A 20,343-nucleotide genomic window follows, 5' to 3' on the forward strand; every position below is an offset into this window, starting at 1 on the left:
AATCGTTCATTTGATCCGGTTCTTTTTAGTGATCCGGATGAGTCGGTTCACTAGACTGAACGATTCGTTTGTAGCGGTTCAGTCTGTGAATCATCTTGCAGCTGTAACCTGATCCTAGAGCTGTGAGTCATCTGCAGAGCACTCTGGGGTCAGGTTACAGCTCATTAATTCTCATAGGAACGATGACTCATAGAGTCAGAGAGTCGTTCAAAGAGTCAAATGATCCGAAGAGTCGAATGAACCGAAGAGTCGAATGAACCGAAGAGTCGAATGAACCGAAGAGTCGAATGAACCGAAGAGTCGAATGAACCGAAGAGTCGAATGATTCGAATCTTACAGGGATCCGGATCTTACAAGGATCCGAATCTTACAGAGATTCGAATCATTCAGAGAATATTACTGATACCATACTTTTATAAATAAATACATTAATAATGTTCACACTGCCCCCAGGATTTAGATTCCCCTGAGTTTGCCCCCCTTTACCTATAACTGCACCTACAGTTAACTTTATTAAATTAATTAAATTAACCCTCAGTCATCAGCATAAAATTAACCCTTATACCCCATCAACCATAACTGCCCCTGAAATTAACCGTAAAGATCCCATTAACCATAACGGCCCCTGAAATTAACCCTAAAGACCCCATTAACCATAACGGCCCCTGAAATTAACCCTAAATACTCCATTAACCATAACTACCCCTAAATTAATTGCATGTACTCCAGATAAATTACCTAATAAATTGGTATGGTTGATGGGGTCTTTAGTGTTAATTTGGGGGCAGTTATGCTTAATGGGGTGTTTAGGGTTAATTTAGGGGCAGTTATGCTTAATGGGGTGTTTAGGGTTAATTTAGGGGCAGTTATGCTTAATGGGGTGTTTAGGGTTAATTTGGGGCAGTTATGCTTAATGGGGTGTTAAGGGTTAATTTTAGGGGCAGTCATGGTTGATGGTGTGTTAAGGGTTAATTTTAGGGCAGTCATGGTTGATGGGGTGTTTAGGGTTAATTTAATGGTGAGGGTTAATTTAATTAATTTAATAAAGTTAGCTTAAGGTGCAGTTGCAGGTAAAGGGGAATGTAAATCCTGGGGGCAGTGATTATTAATATATTTATTTATAACAGTATGGTGACATTCTCTTAATGATTAGAATGCCAATGAAGGCAGAGAGTCGTTCAAAGATCCGGATCTTACAATGATCCGGATCTTACAATGATCCGGATCTTACAATGATCCGGATCTTACAGTGATCCGGATCACTGTAAGATTCGGATCCCTGTAAGATCCGAATCTTTGAACGACTCTCTGCCTTCATTGACATCACTGGAGGCAGGGGGGAGGATTCATAATAAAAGGGGCGGGGCCAATCGTTAGTGTGCCTGCACGGAGTTACTGGAAAACAGTAACTCCGTGCAGACACACTGAGTGATCCGAAGATCCGGATCATGAATCGGATCATTTCAGTGAACGAATCGAAATGATCCGATTCACTTTAATGATCCGAACTTCCCATCACTAAGTAAAAGAGGCAAAAATCCGTGCGTTCCACCTTAGTGTCCTGATTTGCTTCCCGAGCTATCAATCAATGGCAGAGCCAATAGGCTATTGTTTGAGTTTCAGACGCCGGGGAATCATTGGTCGATCTTCCAAACGTATTACAGAACTGTAGCATTTGCTGAATGGTCGGTGAGAATGTCAGTCGTATGTTGATTAGGGGAGGTGGTCAGGTAGAGGCCGCCTTGGTACAGGAGCATCAGTGTGCAAAGCTGAAGCAGGATTCCCTGGGCACTGAATGTAGGATACAGCGTAGGCACGAGGCCTAGTTCCGTGGAGTGCAGGTAATAACCGTGTAGCTCATGCGTTCGGCATATGCACGGCTCTGTTGAACCGCATATGTCTATGCATATGCAATTAAGAGTCGACATATATTATTTAAGAAATTATATTTTATGTGGCACTTTAATCGATAACACACCCTAACAGGGCATTCCCTCCATAATAATTGCTTACGGTTTTATATCCAATTATTTTGCAAGCAGTCCAGTTAAAAGGAGCTCACAGTATGGGATTGTAATTTATAGACACCAGCCATCCCTCTGCAATCTAATTTGGGAAGGGACTGTCTGCACATTGTTTTTGTTTTTTTCTACACCCCTGTTTGTAGGCCAGGCTATCTGTGTTGCATTCGTTAAAGTAGTTAATGACTGAGTGTGATGTGAGTTGCAGTCCTAGGGGTTAGGACAGCAACTCACATGCTACCCAGACTGGCAAAGCAAAAATAAAGCATTCGAATGCTTCCTAGTAGAGAGAGTTTGTTTTATGCATGAGGGGGGCTGTACACTTATTGGAGACATCACACACTGTAAACAAACACAGCTGGAGAACACTATTGGTTGTAGGACAATAACACAATTGTATGTTGCCGTAGAAAGTTATTGCACCCCTTAGGCTAAGCGGAACTATATTAGTTCAGTTATTCCAGTCCTTCCAAATCTTGCATGCTGAATCATTTATTTTGGTATTTTTATATGTGTTTATAAACTCCTCTCTGCTAGTATTCTCATTTATTGAACGTTGACACATCTGCTGTAGAAGGAGATATTTGGGATGTATTTCATGTGTTTTTTGTTCTACTTTGGTTTTTGTTTACGCTTAGAGGTACATGGCTGGAGCAGCAATGTGTGCTTTGACTTGTAATCTGTAATATTAGCACACGTATTGTGCAGTTTTGTACTTTTATTTATTTTTTTTTTTTTTGAGATTCTGTTAATATGGCCGTATAGATAATAAGCAATATAGCAAAAAAAAAAAAAAAAAAACACTACAGGGAAAGGTATATTTTCAAATAATCTGCATTTCTATTCCTCCCATTGTGTTTATCATAGTCCTCTTGAGTAAGGGGAGATCTAAAGGGAAAAAAAAATCTCCTTGAGTTTAAATTGCTTTATACAGTAATTTAGGTATGCATTGCCAAAATCTGGTTTTGTATCTATTCAGTAAAGGGAGAGTTGTAGTTTACTACTCCCTACGAGTGCAAATGTTGGCAGGTTCTCCTTGCAAGAAGGGCCATCCTGCATAATTCAGCGGGTGAGAAGCCTGGAGAGATCACTATACATGACCTGCTAAGCTCTTCCTGCATTAGATGCTTATGAGACATCACAATGTAAAGTGATGTCAAGCAGTTACAACCACAATTCTCCTGTTTGTGTATAAACACCTTCTTACTTTCAGACCTGTCAGTCACCCCCCACTTTCCCTGCCGTAATACCGCACTGAGCTGTTTCTTTACGGCAATGCTAATCAAGTGTGTTCCTCCACATACTTTCATTAGTCAGATTATACAGTTGGGTAATTAAGATTGAGACATTCTATTTTTCATACCACAAAGCGGTACAATAAAGAGGGTGTTTGTCTAGTAGATTGGGCTAAGATAACACAGCTAGAACACATGCATATGTTACTGCTTGAAAGCATTATGCAAAAGCTGGCACTGTTAGAAAAAAAAAAAGGCATATTGGCAGTTCATCCTATAACACGGGATATGGATATATAACAAGGGATTCAATTCGGAAATAAATATAAAACAAAATACACATTTCCTCATGTGATTCTCTTTTTCGTCTCTAGGTCACCTGATTTTTAAGGCTTCGGTTCTTGTTACCCTCATCATTATTTTGAATGTAATTATATATAGTGCTGTTTAGTGTATTGAACAGAATGTAGGATGTAGAGAAGTGACAAAACTGCTTGAATTACATATGCAATGTTTTCAGAGTCTGGGAGTTCCAAGCCCTGCAGGGTGGGAGAGGTTTTATATAGTTACGTAATTTCCAGAAAGCTCCAGTCTTCCTTTTGGCTATGGAAGAAGGGGTTTTATATGCCCATGTAGCAGTGTGGCCCCCGGAAGTAAGCATTCAGGGACCCTGTGTTGCACTGTAGCCTTACGACAGCACTAAGTCACCTTCAGCTATCTTCACAGGTTATTGGGAGCGCCTTGAGTTTTGAGGGGGTCTTTATCATGTATTAACTTTAAGTTTATGGTAGCAATATTATCTACACTGAGTGTAAGATTTATACAGCAAATTATGCAGATTATATAGATACTGCATGCTTCATTTGTGACATTGCTAAAATAATGAAAGGATTGATTGTAGACCACTTTGGGATATGTCTGTAAACGGCACAGAATTTGTTAGCGCTACCAATACCACCGAGCAGATACAGCCGCTAAAAGGGATATTTTGTTTCAGTCTGAATAGTTACGTCCTGTCTTACTCATGATGCAAATAGGTGCCATATACATTTAGGGCTGCAACTAACGATTATTTTAATAATCGATTAGTTGGCCGATTATTTTTTCGATTAATCGGATAAAAAATGTAATTTTTTTTATTTAAAATAATGTAATAAAAAACGTACAATTTACACTTTCATCTCTTTATTGCAATGGCCTCTCGCTATTCACCTTCTTATTTTACTGACATAATAATAAAAGCTACAAGAACCCAAACACGGTGTTTCTCAAACTAGGTTTTAATACAAAGTAATTAGTAAATATTAATTCATATGTTAACTATTTTTCATATTTAATAAAAACTGAGAAAGCCTTGTCTATATTTTCTTTTATTTACCAAACTGCCCCCAGTTATGCACATCTGACCCCCAGCTTGCCACTCTGCCCCATATATGCCTTATACCTCTTATATGCCAGAGATTCCACTGTGCCCCCTGATATGCCACTGTGCCCCCGATATGCCTTATATGCCAGTGATATGCAACTGAGCCCCCTGATATACCTTTTACCCCCCAGATATGTCTTATGCCCCCCTGATATGCCTTATACCCCCTATATGCCTTATAACTTCCAATATGCCACTCGCCCCCATTTATGCCTTATACCTCCCTATATGCCACTGTGCACCCCCATACACCACTCTGCTACCCTGAAATTCATTATACCCCCCCATACACCACTATAACTCACCCATACACCACTCTGCCTCCTCCCCCCTCCCATACTCCACTCTGCCTCCTGTCAGCAACGGAGGTACACAAGACACCAGGGAGCCGGGTAGAGAGGCAGAGTGGCGTATGGGAGGGAGAGGAGCCAGAGTGGTGTATGGGAGGGAGAGGAGCCAGAGTGGTGTATGGGAGGGTGGCTCCCATACACCCCTCTGACTCCTCCCCCTCCCATACACCACTCTGCCTCTCTCCCGACTCCCTGGTGTTTTGTGAACCGCCGTTGCTGACAGGCACTTTCACTGCAGCTTTGTAGAAGCCTCAGTGGAAGTGAAGGGCAGTAACGGAGGCTCTGTGCGATGCAGCCCACCACCAGCTGACAGAGAGGATGATCCTCTGCAGGAGACCTCGATTCTCTGTCAGCCGGTGGGGGTCTGCACGATGTGCACAGACAGCCTCCGTTACTCACCTTCACTTCCGCTGAGGCTTCTATGAAGCTGCAGTGAAAGTGCCTGTCAGCAACGGAGGTTCACAAAACACCAGGGAGTCTGGAGAGAGGCAGAGCGGTGTATGGGAGGGGGAGGAGTCAGAGGTGTGTATGGAAGTGGAGGGGAGAGGCGGAAGTTGTCTGTGGGCATCGCACGGACACCCACCGGCCGACAGTGAGGGGAATCCAGGTCCCCTGCAGCGTTGCGGGGGATCTGGATTCTAGTGTTATAATCCGATCTCTGTTTGAGGTCGGATTATATAAGGATAAAATCGATAAAAATCGATTCGACTAATCGATAATGAAAATCGTTGACAACGATTTTCATTATCGATTTATTGATTTTATTGATGTAGTATATACATTGATATAAAAAAACACCTCTTTTTGGTTTTTAGGCCTTTTTATACTACATAGTTACATAGGCTGAAAAAAGACATGCGTCTAATACTAATACGTATACGTATTTGATATATTCACAGCCTAAGAAAAGTTCTTATTCATTTTATGTATTTCTCCGGCCACAACATCTGTTGTCTAGATCATGGGGGGGGGGGACGCAAATTAGTCACACATTTTATTTTGATACAGTCTCATTCGTTCTGTCTCAGAAGGTCATTCATAATATCCGTTGATCGCTTCACAAAAAATAATACACTGGGTGGGCTTTGTAAACTTTTAGGGGACTTTGTATTACAGGCTATACATGGATTATACCTGAATCCACTGTAGAAAATAATGCCCAATGTATGAGTAGTCACGCCTACCTGTCTCATACTTTTTAGTTTCTGTGGGTGAGTTGCCAATGTGCAACTGGACCATATTATTAACAGTTGGATGTTGAAAAGGCCATTATGTTTATTTTTAAGGGAAATAAGGTTAATGTGACCTTAACGAATATAAACCTCAAAGTACTGAATCTTTTTTGCCAGCTGGCTTTTGAATTATGAACCAGCGAGACAAGATTTGCTAACCTTCTAATCTGATGCACACTAATGCTTTTTGCGGATCTCTGTTTATCAGCTGTGAGATGGTCAGTGTGAGATGGTGTTCCAATGTAAATTTCATTAGACAGGTGCTCATGTTTTTCTACAGTAATCAACTCTCGTGCTGTAACGGTTTTCTAAATAATCCCTAGAGTCAGCTACACCCATATAAAAGCAATATTGAAACGCTAGGAAGCACATTTTGATGTTTAAGACACGTAATAATTTCAATTGAAATTTAGGATGCAGACAATATTTTGAATGCTAATTTTCTCCAGAGCATAGATCTCATCCTTTACCACACCAACATTATAATTATTTTTGTTTTTTTTTGGGTAACCTGAGATACATGAAAGATGTTTTCATGAAAATCAATTTCATGTGATTTAATATTAAGAAATCATCATAGAAATATATCTTTTAATTATGTGACTCCCACTCGCCACGATATAACAACTTACCTGCTTGTATTTCTTTTTCTCCTAGGAAGGATGCCCATCTGTTATGTTAACCGGTCTCCAGTGCTACAGTTTTATCACGTTACCTTGACATCCCTGCTAATTCTTTAGTGTTGCCATGGAAACCGACCAGTTATGCAAACAAACTGGGGCAAATGTAGCATCTATCAGCTGTGAGAAAATTGACTGTATTCGCTATGATGCCAGCTCTGGGAAGGTGGAAACTTCTCATAGTTCGACTGTACTTGTCCTGGACCAACAAACACCAGGGAAGCAAAAGAAAACCCCATTCAAATTTTTTGCAGGTAGAAAGTGCATTTGTACTCTGCCAAGCTTCTTTGGAAAGCACAAGGGTACCAGCAAGGGAGGCTCAAGGAAACTACTGAGCAAAAGCAAAACCCATGATGGCATCAGTGGTGTACCTGAAGAGGATGGGAAGAAAGCTTTTTCTTCTAATAACCCGAGTGGGCATGAGCATACAATGCCGGGGGATAGCTTGCCCAGCTCACATAGTGCAGACTCTGGCATTACCTCCCCTGTGAAGTTGGATTTTAACTTTCATGATTCGTTCCTTGCAGGCAGCACAGAATGTTTTGACAAAAAACTAAATGGAGAGAAATCACAGTCTTTTCCCAGACCAAAGAAAGGATTAAAGGGTCTGTTCAGCAGCATCCGCTATCATAAGAAGAACAAATCATGCGCTACAGAGAAATGTGAACGTTCTGATCATTGTGTTTCATCAATCAATTTCCAGCAAGTAAATAAGGAATGTCTGACTGAGGAGAGTTGCAGTGAACAAACAAATCTACCCTGTGTTGACACCTCATCTCCAGGGTACTCCCTTGATGCGGCACATGAAAAAGAAGCAATAGTAGAATGTTCTGCCAGCATCCCAAGGGTTCCCTCCCCTACAGATAAGTACTTGGAAACCGATACAGTTGGTTCTGTGAACCAAAACCCTACCATAGAAACAGAAAGCACCCTCCCTTGTTCAATTGATGACACAGAATGTTGCCAGACTGTAAATGCAGACTTCAAAGACAGGGATCCTCCATCTGTGCCTGGGGGTGAACAGGCCAACCTTATATTTGAAGATGTTTCTTCTCTAAAAAGTTTTGACTCTCTAACTGGCTGCGGGGATATAATTGCTGACCAAGAAATTGACAACATAAGCGATACAGTTTCATTGGAGCGGAGCAGGGAGGCTACAAAGAGAAGCTCCTGCCTTGTTACTTACCAAGGTGGTGGAGAGGCAATGGCAACACCGGATGACACGGAAGAAGAGTATTTTCACCAGCTGTTAGATGAGAACAGTGAATCAGAAAAGGTTTATGACGTGAACAAAGAGAAAGAAAACAATGAAATGCCAAAGGGCTTTATTTGTCTGGAGACTACTGATTATCATTTGGGTGTTAAAGATCCATTTGATAGAACCGTTACGTGCAACACAGACTTGCTGACCCCACAAAGTGATCAACAAGAGTCTGCTCCAAACAGTGATGAAGGATACTATGATTCCACTACACCTGGTCCTGATGAGGAAACCAGAGAAGGCTTCACGCCAAAGGAAAGACTTCCAAGAGACAGCTATAGCGGTGATGCTCTTTATGAGTTCTATGAGCCTGATGACAATCTCATGAGCCCTGAACCTGGTAGTGAGTCTCTGTATGAGAGTAAAACACCTTGTTCTGATATTTATGATCACTTTTTTGATTTTAGCCTTCATGCTGACAGTGGATTGATTCTAGATGCTAAACACAAAAAATGTGCAACAGAGACAGAGGAGGAGAGATTGGCAGTGATTCAGAAACAGTTGCTGTTCTGGGAGCGGCAAAGAGAGGCAGTTCTGAAGGGAACTGCTCATGTAATTCCAGATATATTATCCAAAGAAAATAAAAATAATGAATGTGAAAACAGAGCTGCTGTTTTAATGGACAGGAGCAAGAGTTGCCTTGATAGTGAACTTGCAAAACTACAAAATACAAGCAAGGATGGCGTTCACAAAGGAATTCAAAATGTGCAAATGGGGAAAGCACGATGCAAAGATATTCGGCAAATGTCCTTTACTAATTTCCAGGGTATTTATAGCCAAAACTCAGAGAGTAGTTGCCTTACCCATGACACTGGTTTTGAGTTCAATGTTGGTACCCTTGAAGCTCAAGATCAGGGTATCATCAGAAAAGCAAGTGCTGGCAGTTTTTCAACTTCTAAGATAACTCCTGTGCATCATGTCCAGAATGTATTTTGCCCTGACTATGATTTGCAAAATGAATGTGAGCTGACTTCCAAATCATCTGAAGCGTTGGCAGACTTCAGTAGCGGAATGTTGTTTTCAAGCATCTCTGAATGCTTAGGCAGAGGTGGTTCTAGCTCCTCATTCCATCACAATCTAGATTCTCTTCCCACCATGATTAATTTTGATATTGTTGATGTTGATAATGAAGGTGAATGTGAACAGCAAGTAGAACTGAGTCCAGATGAAGAGGTGGATTCATCATTTGAGACTTTTGACCACAATTATGTTCAAGAGTCTTTAGCAGATTGTGAAGAACCATTGTTTCAAATGGACTTCCAGCAGCCGGATCAAGGCTTTAACTGGGGGGTTGCTAGTCTTCCCCGTCACCTTGATCAATATACTCTGAATCCTTCCATTACTGCACCGCTTTCACTTATGCGAAGAAGTAAGTCCCTTGATACAGAAACCATGGAGCTTGAACTTGGTGGTCTCCATTTGTCTAAAAGTGGCCTGAAAACCAATGATCATTGCACTCGTTTGGATGGTGAAAAGAACTCCTGGAATTATGAGCATGAGTCTCTTGTGGGAGATGGACAGTGGGATGGCAGTCATTTTTTGGAGAAGGATATTCAAAAGACTGGAAACTTTGAATGCTATCCACCGATTATATCTTCAACGCAGAGCTGTCGCACAGATCCCCAAAGCCAAATTGTAAGTAACCATCTGTCAAAACAAAACAAACAAATGTCAAGCAGCACTATGCAGTGTACAACTAGGCATTCCCAAGAGGTGACTCACCTCTATCGATATGGTGAAAACACTACAAAGAAGCTTGCACTTGTGTTACCGCTCGGAGAGAAGAGGGAGATGGATATACATGGCAGTCTTTATGATTCTGGAAAGCAAGTGCAAAACAAACCCGTGGGCATTACACAAGCAATTCCGCAGCAACACAAACATGAAGAGGACTCTTTCGAACAAACAGTGAACTACCAAGAACTTTCTGGATTCACTAAGAAAGGGACAGTTGAACCCAGGGGCTCTGATGACTGGAGTAATAAATACAATGAATGTACAAACAGCTAGTGTTTGTGGGTATTTTTTACCTTTCATTATGAATAGGGTGGTAAAGACCTTTTATGTGTCACTTATTAAAAAACAATGCTGGAGTGGAGAAATAAACTTTTTTTACTACTGCAATGATTATATTTGTACTATTTATTTTGCTGTGGCCCATATGAAGAATATCACAGAGTACTAACGTGTTCACTTTCCACTATAAATTATATTTGCTAATTTAGGCAAATTTGATAGATTTATCTTAATGCATTACAGGCTGTAGTACTGGCTTTCTTTTTGTTGTGGCAGTTTCAAGGTTAAATTGACTTTTTTTGTAGCCTAATACAACAATCTAGCTAAATTATGTTATACTTGATTTCCAGTCAGATGGACCTAAATTTGTACATATAGAGTCTACCTTATTCCCTAGTTGGTAGTGTCTGGTTATAATATACTATAAACAAATATTACGCATCTTTTATTGTTTTAAAATGTGTCTCCTACTAAAAAAAGGAAATCATGTGGACATGAATACCATAATTAATGGGCGCTGTCACTGTTAAGTGGAGTAATAGTATCAACACATGAATGATTTAACATTTTAATTTCTTGCTCAACCTGGAGATCCCAAGACTTGTGAAGTCTTTATTTGGCTGAGCTACAAATGTGTGTATATAGATAAAATAGGAATGTTGAGTTTCAAGAGAACAGCATCTAAACCCTTTTCAGATTTAGGTGATGGTAATTTTTTTTTTTTTAATCACGGCTGGTATCAAAAGTGGTTGTGGGTCTTGTGATGCCAAAGAAGCGTGGTTCTTTAGCTCAGTGCATGATTGGTTCAGATTGGTAGCTTGCTTTAATTACATCACTTATACACCACAAAGTCCTTGGGGACCTGTAGATATATTAAAAAATGGCATACTCTGCATGTGACGTCATTGGGCCACTTCCCCAAAAATAACATAAAAACACAGTATTTTGGATAAGAGTAGGGCAAATGGCATTCAAAATTATACGCATTAGAGAGCGTATTACATTTGTAATTGAAGATGAATACAAATACCAATATTTCCCCCAGGTACATGACTTAATTAGGTCAAAGCAGACCTGTGGCAAAAAAATTGCATTAAGTTGTATAGAAATACCTGACTTTCAGGTAAATGTGGTTAAAGACTTGAGATTTTATCAGGGGTTGGCATAAAGGACAGCTTAATGAAAATAGAAATGTGTTGAGGTGGATCCGTGTGACTTTTGAGTAAAACTATAGGAATGCTGCCCTCATTATAGTGAATGTTTCTATTGTAGTAAAAATGTGATTTGTGAGTATGAGTGAATTTCTTGAAACTTCACTTCTACTAGGCATACTCAGTATCATTTCTGGATGGAGTAATTGGTAATACTACCGAATATCCCTGCCGTTGGCTGTATACCTTAGGTACAATTTCATAAGAAGGCTAGACGTACAGCCTCTGTTTCAATATTGATTAAGGTGTAAGTGATGGCGTAGCAAGCAACACTACTACGTTGTTAACAGAGCAGATGTGCTGTGTAAAAAGCATTGGCCTCCATTCTGTGACCAAGTTACGAAAAGTGCAAATTGAAGACTCAAATCATTAAGCTTAATCTTAAGCAGAAACCAGCAGCAAGGTTTATAAACATAATTTCCCGAAATGTAAATTTTTCATTCTCCATTTATCATAGAAATGTGATTTGTAGTCGGGTGCATACAGTACAACAGTGATACTCGCTCTGTTGGGAGTTATCTGTGGCATATGCTTCCACTGCCAATATGCTATGCGGAGCTTGTTTGCTCAATGTTTACAGGTAACAAAACTTTTTTTTTTTTTTTTTTAATTTAGTTTTTCTTTTTTGGTAAAAAAAAAAAAAATAACGAAAGAGACAGACGTGTAATTTATTACTTGTTGTTTACTTAATTATTTTAAATTTTGAATAAAATAAAGTCTTCTAAAAAAAATCTGCATCCACATTCATTTCTATAAACTAATGGTGATTTTGATTATATTGGTCTACACAATCATGTAGACAAGACCACCATATTAAAGCAAGCATAGTGTCAAAGATATGTGTCATCCATTTTTGGTATTTTGTTTGCCTATATTAAAGTAATTTTTAACACTGGTTAACACACAACAATAGAATCAGATCTCTGCTTTAGCTAGAACTTTCACAGTAATGTAATTGTGTACTTCCAAGTTGCCACTTGTTTTCATTTGTACATAAAGTAATTTGCATAGAGTCTAGAGTCCAGTATAGGCAGGCTGGGCTCTGTGTGAATCGGTTTAAGTTTTAGACATAATTTAGATGTGTTCTGGATAGGGCTGCAACTAACGATTATTTTCATAATCGATTAGTTGGCCGATTATTTTGTCGATTAATCGATTAATCGGATAAAAAAAATGAATGTGAGTTTTTCATTTATTTAAAATAATTTAATAAACAAATGATGTTAAATACAAACAGCAGAATAAAAAAAAACTTTGATAAAATGCATTTCTTGTCTTTATTTCCCAACCAGCCCCCCCAATTTATGCACATTTGAGCCCAGGCTTGCCATGCTGCCTCCCACATATGCCACGCTGCCTCCCACACATGCCACTCCACGCTGCCTCCCACATATGCCACTCCACGCTGCCTCCCACATATGCCACTCCACGCTGCCTCCCACATATGCCACTCCACTGTGCGCCCACATATGCCACTCCACTGTACGCCCACATATGCCACTCCACGCTGCGTCCCACATATTCCACTCCACGCTGCCTCCCACATATGCCACGCTGCCTCCCACATATGCCACTCCACCCCCACATATACCACTGTGCCTGATATGCCTTATACCCCCTGATACACCACTCCATCCTCCCCAGACATGCCACACTGCCTCCCAGACATGCCACGCTGCCCTCCCCACATATGCCACTCCACTCTACCCCCAGATATGCCTTATACACCCTGATACACCACTCCGTCCTCCCCAGACATGCCACACTGCCCTCCCCACATATGCCTTATATAATGTATATGCCTTATACCTCCAGATATGTCACTCTGTCCTCCCCAGATATGCCTTATACCCCCCAGATATCTCATAGTCCCCTCATAGAGTCACAGACCCGTTCGCATCACACTGACACCATACTTTAATAAATAAGTACTGGGTTAATCTTCACGGCCCCCAGGATTTAGATTCCCCTTAGTTTGCCCCCCTTTATCTCTAACTGCACCTTAAGTTAACTTTATTAAATTAATTAAATTAACCCTCAGTCCTCATCATTAAATTAACCCTAAACACCCCATTAACCATAACTACCCCTAAATTAACTCTAAATACCCCATCAAAACAAATACCCTAAACACCCCATTAACCATAACTGCCGCTAAATTAACCCTTAACACCCCATTAACCACAGCATCCCCTAAATAAACCCTAAAGACCCTGTCAACCACAACAGCCCCTAAATTAACCCTAAACACACCATTAACCACAACTGCCTCAAATTAACCCCAAACACCCCATTAACCACAGCTGCTCCTAAATTATCCCTAAACACCCCATTAACCATAGCTGCCCCTAAATTAACCCTAAACACCCTATTAAACATAACTGCCCCTAAACACCCCATTAACCATAACTGCCCCTAAATTAACCCTAAACACCCCATTAACCATAACTGCCTCTAAATTAACCCTCACCTCCCCTAACTTTCAGTAGCCCAAATATTAATTTTATACTTACAGTTAGATGAGTTTCACAGCCATGTGGTTCTGGCCTTCTGGGAGAAGGAAGGGGCGGGGCCAGTTGTCACAGTGATTACAGGGAGGGACTGGTAAGTAGGCGCTGCTGCTGTGAGTCACTCAAACGGATTATATAATGAGGGGTATTTTTCAGAGCGTTTGCTCTGAAAAAACCCTCATTTTATAATCGATAATAATCGATTCAACTAATCGATAATGAAATTCGTTGGCAACGAATTTCATTATCGATTATTATCGATTTTATCGATTAGTTGTTGCAGCCCTAGTGTAAATCCTACCATTTTCTCAAATAATCGCTGGCAGATTCGGAAAAAGAAAGGAGACGATGGGTTCATCGCATGAGAAACAACGTATACTTACAGTCGCTTTAATACCCCCATAACGGTAACCCCATTCAATACAACGTAACAGCGAGCATGCGGTGACACTTTCTACACGTTATATCCAACTGCCAGATTTCAAATCCACCGCAGTTGGAAAAAGTTATTAAACTTGAATTGACAGAATTATCAAGAGGAGTTACTGATTAGTTATTGGAGGAAATCATGAGAATGTTATATTATAGACAAGTTGAGGGATTTAATAAAATGTTTTTATTATTATTCATGATTTTATATAGTGCCATCTTATTCTGCGGCGCTGTACAATGGGAGGTAGGGCAGAAAATCAAGCACTGCCATAGTATGTAGGGTTACAGGCAGGGGCTATGTTATTTAAAGCCCCCTCTGTGAAAATCCCGAGCCCACCCCAGACGGTTACACAAAGTCCGTAAATGACGTGGTGAATAAATCTCAGGGCATTCTTGGAAGCCATGTGGGGTGTATGGTCCATAAAAGCAGATAAATAAACATGAGCCCCAAATCCAGGCCACCCACAGAACCAACACCATACACCCAAAGAGATTCGAGGTAGAGGCCGCTCTGATCACCATAACACAGGTGTAATCTAAAACCCCTTCATTCCCACACATAAAGCCTCGTAGTATGCGTGAATGAGCACAGTACAAGAGGAATAAAAGTCTGCGGAGTGCATTTAAATAACTTTATGAAATCTAAACTAAATAAGGGTCAAAGTTAGCCAGCTTGCCTTTAAAGAGCAAAGGTAACAGCACCTAAAACGTGCCTTGGTAGCGTGTGAAGCGAGTTCTTGTTAAAATATTCTTTAGCAAGTTCCAAAGTCTGTTCCGAATGAATAACGGTTTAACATCGTGTATGGGCTGCTTATAACGCGCCCCTCATCTCCATCAGCAAAAGATTCAAAATGTCAATATAATGATGCGTATGAATAAACATTATCTGAACAATTCATACAAGCCACATATATAAAGAAATATCAAGCAGGAACCAAAAGATGTATGCACATGTGATACGTATCGTACGGTTAAGAGCTTCCCGTGTTGAGGGCCATGTTTGTGCACTCAAATGTAAGCAGCTTTGCACAGGACAGCAATGGTCTCCTCTAGTATAATTCTTGTTTTCCCCAAAGGATGAAAAGCAAGTCACTCTACAAGAACGTGACAAAATCCCACCATGGGCTGCTTTACCAATCGATCATAACGTGTGTGTTCTACAGAGCCACCAGGCCATATGCAGTAGTAGTTTGTAATTCATGGCGCAGGGACGCTATATCCGCCTGTAACTTGTGCTGCACCTGTTGCATTGTAGATTGGGTGCATTCAAGTGTGTCAGTGCATTGTCCAATGTCAGATATGTCCCTCCTCAGGTCCTTCAGCTCATCACGTATTGGATCAATAATATCTTGCTTCACCGTGAGAACCAGGTCCTTCAGGTCGGCAATGTCCTGTTTGGAACACGCTGCCTCCGCGGCCATGTCCTCAAGTAGGCCCAAATGCGTGGATGGCGCGAGTGCGGGAAGAGCCGATTGAGAAGTTTTCCGTTGGAAAATGTCAGGCATCGAAGACTTTTTAACGGATTTTCGAGCGCCAACGGGTGCCCGGATTTCGGCGAGGATAGAGGTAGGTAAAGTCGCTTGAATAGAAGCTTAATCAGGGCTTGCAGGGAGAGCAGACAAACTACACAGCCATCTTGTCCCGCGGTTAGCCACGCCCCCCCCCAAAAAATGTTTTTTTATTCGTTTGCCAAGTTTAAAGAAGTGTACTTAATTTATCACAGTATTAATGTATAGCAAAATCAGCATTGAATGTAGAAGCTAGGTTTTCACGTCACAGCGTTTGGAAACCCATCCGTAAATTGGACACACACTATGTGAGGTCAGCCATTTCTCTTTTAAGGATCATATAGTATATCAGCTGTATAGCTACTACCTGGCAGACCCTGCAGTATACAGCGAATACCCCAAAATGATTTTATAGGTACGTGTTCGGAAATCATGGTACGATATACAGGCTCAATGCCTCTTGTTTGGGAAGCAATGAATCCAGTATTGTGAAACGTGCATCTAAAATAAAAGAATTAAAATACTTTTTTTTACCCCTATTTCTGTATTTTATTACTGTTGTGACTACCGTGTAGTGTCTGTACATTGGGGGTAAGCATGTGCATCGCCGGAGACATGAATGGATTGCAGGGTTTCAGTCCAAAAAGCCGAGATCTATGGTTTCCGGCAGCTGCGGATGTAAGATTCGCGTGGCCAGCCGTTCTATGTCATCTAGACTGAGCAACGTCAAGCTCCGCTCGTAGTCCTGTGTCGAAGAGAGAGAGAGAGAAGCGGGGGGGACAAAATCGGGGTCAATCGCCGTGCCTAATATGTTATGGGACTATTTCTACTGTAAGCTTTACATTCAGTCACCAAAATATGAAAACGTGAATTAGCATGAAACAAGTTCCTTCTCAGATTTCCGGAGTAAAACCTGCCTGCCTCAGCTTGTTATGGGACAGTCATATAAAACACCCATCAAAAGGTTCTCAACATTGCTGCCCCAGTTAAAGAAATAAATTATATATTTTTCAAAATATATAAAAAGTGAAGTTCAGCACATCAATAGATTTACTATGTTCTAACTGAACTGCATTAAAAGTGCAGACACTGGCCATTCCTGATTGAGACGACAATACAGAATCAATATGTTGGACCTGCTTTAAGTTGATATCAGATGATACCGTGTTGGCTTTACCTTCTGTACGCACTCCAGGACCCTCTCTGCGTCAGCTGGGCTGAAATGTTTCTCCAAGATGGCACCGAGGGCTTTCCAGACTGTGCTGCCACCAACCTACTGAGTTACCCGCTCCTTCACCATTAGGTTCAGCCTTGAACCCGGTCCGATTGAGTAATAAGACAGACTATGCTCATCTGAAAATAAAAAAAGTGTGGTCAAGTTATTCTATATGTGCAACTGGTATGTGGTCCATGCAAATTACCGTATTGGCTCGAATATAGGCCGCACTTTTCCCCCCCACTTTAAGTCTTTAAAGTGGGGGTGCGGCCTATATTCGGGGTCTAGCGCCCGACGCCCGGGACATGCGGGCGCCGGGCAGGCAGCGGGGTTAGGATACAGATCCCCCGCAGCGGTGCAGGGGACCTCCAGCTCCTCGTTCTCCCTGTAAATTCAAACAAGAATTATTAAATAACGCTGAAGAAAATACTTAAAATAATATTGCATGAATAAAATAATTGATACTCAAACTAATAAATAAGTCCATAACTAAATTGATAAAGTCCATATATAGGGTTTTAATGGAAACCAATGACTTTATTGTGATCCGCAGACCATCCGTAACACCTAAATATGTTCCGTGTCGGGGGGGTTTAATATACAGAAGCTACAATATGATGGGGGTCTTGTGTATTATAGCAAAAAGTTATTTCAGAATTAACTTACATGTCATCTGACTCCCCATCACCTGAGAAATGAAACAGACATAATATGTTAAATAATATTAAATTTAAATGAATTTAAATTTAATTTAAATATATAATAAAAAAGGCTTCCATGTTTATTCACATTTATTCAGTTCCATATCATATTTATATATCCACGACATGTCTAGCAGGGCCGGGTTTGCTGGCGGACTCTGGGCAACCAGGACAGGAGATTCGTCTATGGTGGGCGAGGGAGATGAAGCCCCTTCAACTAATCTAATAATAAAACCTATTAATCAGTGCTATTTGTGTCTCATTAAATACACGCCAGTTAGCTGGCATTTTACGGGTAGAGAAAGAAATAAAAAGTTTGTGAAATAATAACCCTATGGAGATACTTACACGCTTTCTTCTCTGCCTTCTGAATCTGTTAAAGAGAAAGAATAGTTAGTACATTATTCATCTATAAGGTAGTATAACACCGGCCAGAGGTTTTATATGAACTAGATTTGGGGCAATAGAATAACAAGCAGTGAGCTTTGCTACATCGACCCATGAAATTATAACAATGTTATTTTTTAATTGAGTATTATTATAACAGTACCTTTTCCTCCAAAATGCTCTGTTTTTCGAGCTGTTGAGAAGAATTGATATGTATTAGGTCTTGGCTCATTAAACAGGGAAAGGGCTAACTGGGCATAAACCGCCATACATCCCACATAGGCTCAGATCATTTTTCTACTAACTTTTGGTAAGGACCTGGGGTGGGCCTAGGGGTTTTAGGGGCTTTAAATAATATTATAATGATACAGCCCCTGTCTGCCACCCTCCACACCGACCTCCCATTTATTGTCATTCTTTTCTCCTAAAACGTACTATTTCTCAGGGGCAACTTGTCCTGGGTAATGATAGAGACCACTTACAATACCCGTAAATTCATTTATCAACACCGGAAACCGATCATCCTAAAAAGAAACATAAAACATTCCATTAGTTCCTCTATAATATAACATTTTGATTATTTCCCCCAATACAGGGCTTCCCCGCTGGCGATTGTGCGGCTGAAACTTCGCTGTCCAGGGGGGGATTTAAACTCAATGGGTGCGGGTTTCATTTCTGTATCTATTACTAATGAATCTGTCTGTACAAGGGATGAAAATGAAGCTGTTTGTTCCCAGGTTCCCCTGATCTCGTTAGTCTGGTAATTTACTATATGGGGGGGATTTACTAGAGTTTAATTAAACCCATTCTGTAAAAAAATGTGTAAAACCTACCATTTTTTAATAATCGCTTGAACTCTGAAAAAGAGACAAGAAGATGAGTTCATCACATAATGCATTGCTAACTACCATTATAGTACTAATAAATATATATTTATAATATATATATAATTAAAAATTTTAACAAGAAAGAGCATATAAGCAAGTTCTTACCAGACTGCTGCTGCTCCACAGGCTCACTCAGCAGGACGCTGCCCACTGTCTCCAACTGTAACCGCGCGGTGGGCGGGGGGAAGCTGCGCGCGATGGGCGGGGGGCAGCTGCGCGCGATGTCAAAAGCCCACGGAACGGCTGAAATCCCGCGCTAATTTGAATATTAATTAAGAAACAGTTTTAAAAAATCCAAAGAATGGGTCTCTGTCCCGCCTATCCCTTCCTCTGTCCCGCTTTGCAGGACAGAGTGTGTATTAGGGCAGTGTACATGTATGTGTGCGTGTAAGGGCAGTGTCCGTGCATACGTGTGTGTAAAGGCAGTGTATGTGTATATGTGTGTTTATGGGCAGGTGTGTGTAAAGGCAGTGTGTAGGGGTCCTGGGAGGGAGGCTAACATTAGCCCTTTTTTAATGAAAAAAAAAATCTCTGCTGCTGTGAACTACTCTTCCAATGATGCTCAGCCAGCATTATGGTGGACACCTGGCTGGCTGAGAATCATAGGAATTTTAGTTCACAGCTAGCATCTGCAGCTTTACTGTTGCTGCACTTCTCATGATGCTCAGCGGCAGGGACAGCTCCGCTACACGGGAAATCAGGCTGTGTGATCAGTGCAGGGGGGGGGAATAAATGTTTCTCTCTCCTCCCACAAACAGAAAAATATTTTTTTTTTAAAGTGACATCACTGTCATATATAACACGTAAATGGGTCCTTAAAGGGATCTTTATCAATATTGCAAAAATTTAATTAAGAAAAAAAATACTTTTTTACATTTCACCTTTATTTTTCGATTATGACCTCTTGTTTTAACATTAGAAAAGAAGTACGCAAATATGGAAATTATCTGGATTTATTAACATAAAATTAATTTAAACATCAAATTATTTTTTCCCAAACAGGTAGCGGGAGCAGCAGTAGAATAATCTGTAATAGAAACAAAGGAGACGACGTCAGAGGACACATAAACCCAGAAGAAGCCAAAACCTGCGGCTCCCAGCCTGTCTCTGCCGTGATCAATACGATGAACTCTATAATCTAAAAACATCCCGGTGACATTATTATTCTACATCGGACGATAACCCTCCCGAGAACCCAAACTGGAGACGGAAAAGCGGAGCGGTGAAAACGTATCCAGCTTCTGTGTCTGTGTAACAAGTGCAACAAGCG

General features: G+C 40.7%; 1 protein-coding gene across 1 annotated transcript; it reads left to right on the forward strand.

The window, feature by feature from the left end:
* Nucleotides 1-1,706: 1,706 nt before the first annotated feature.
* On the forward strand, nt 1,707-10,329 carry AMER1 (APC membrane recruitment protein 1). Its single transcript, XM_053472997.1, has 2 exons — nt 1,707-1,841; nt 6,922-10,329. Exon 2 carries the CDS (start codon nt 7,012-7,014, stop codon nt 10,213-10,215), a length of 3,204 nt encoding a protein of 1,067 aa, XP_053328972.1. The 5' UTR covers nt 1,707-1,841; nt 6,922-7,011; the 3' UTR covers nt 10,216-10,329.
* Nucleotides 10,330-20,343: the final 10,014 nt, after the last annotated feature.

The sequence above is a fragment of the Spea bombifrons genome, chromosome 8 (genome assembly GCF_027358695.1).
Source record: "Spea bombifrons isolate aSpeBom1 chromosome 8, aSpeBom1.2.pri, whole genome shotgun sequence".
Classification (NCBI taxonomy): domain Eukaryota; kingdom Metazoa; phylum Chordata; class Amphibia; order Anura; family Pelobatidae; genus Spea; species Spea bombifrons.

Bases quoted from the DNA above. Each gene is read 5' to 3' on its own strand.
- AMER1 (XM_053472997.1), top strand. From the start codon at position 7,012: ATGGAAACCGACCAGTTATGCAAACAAACTGGGGCAAATGTAGCATCT.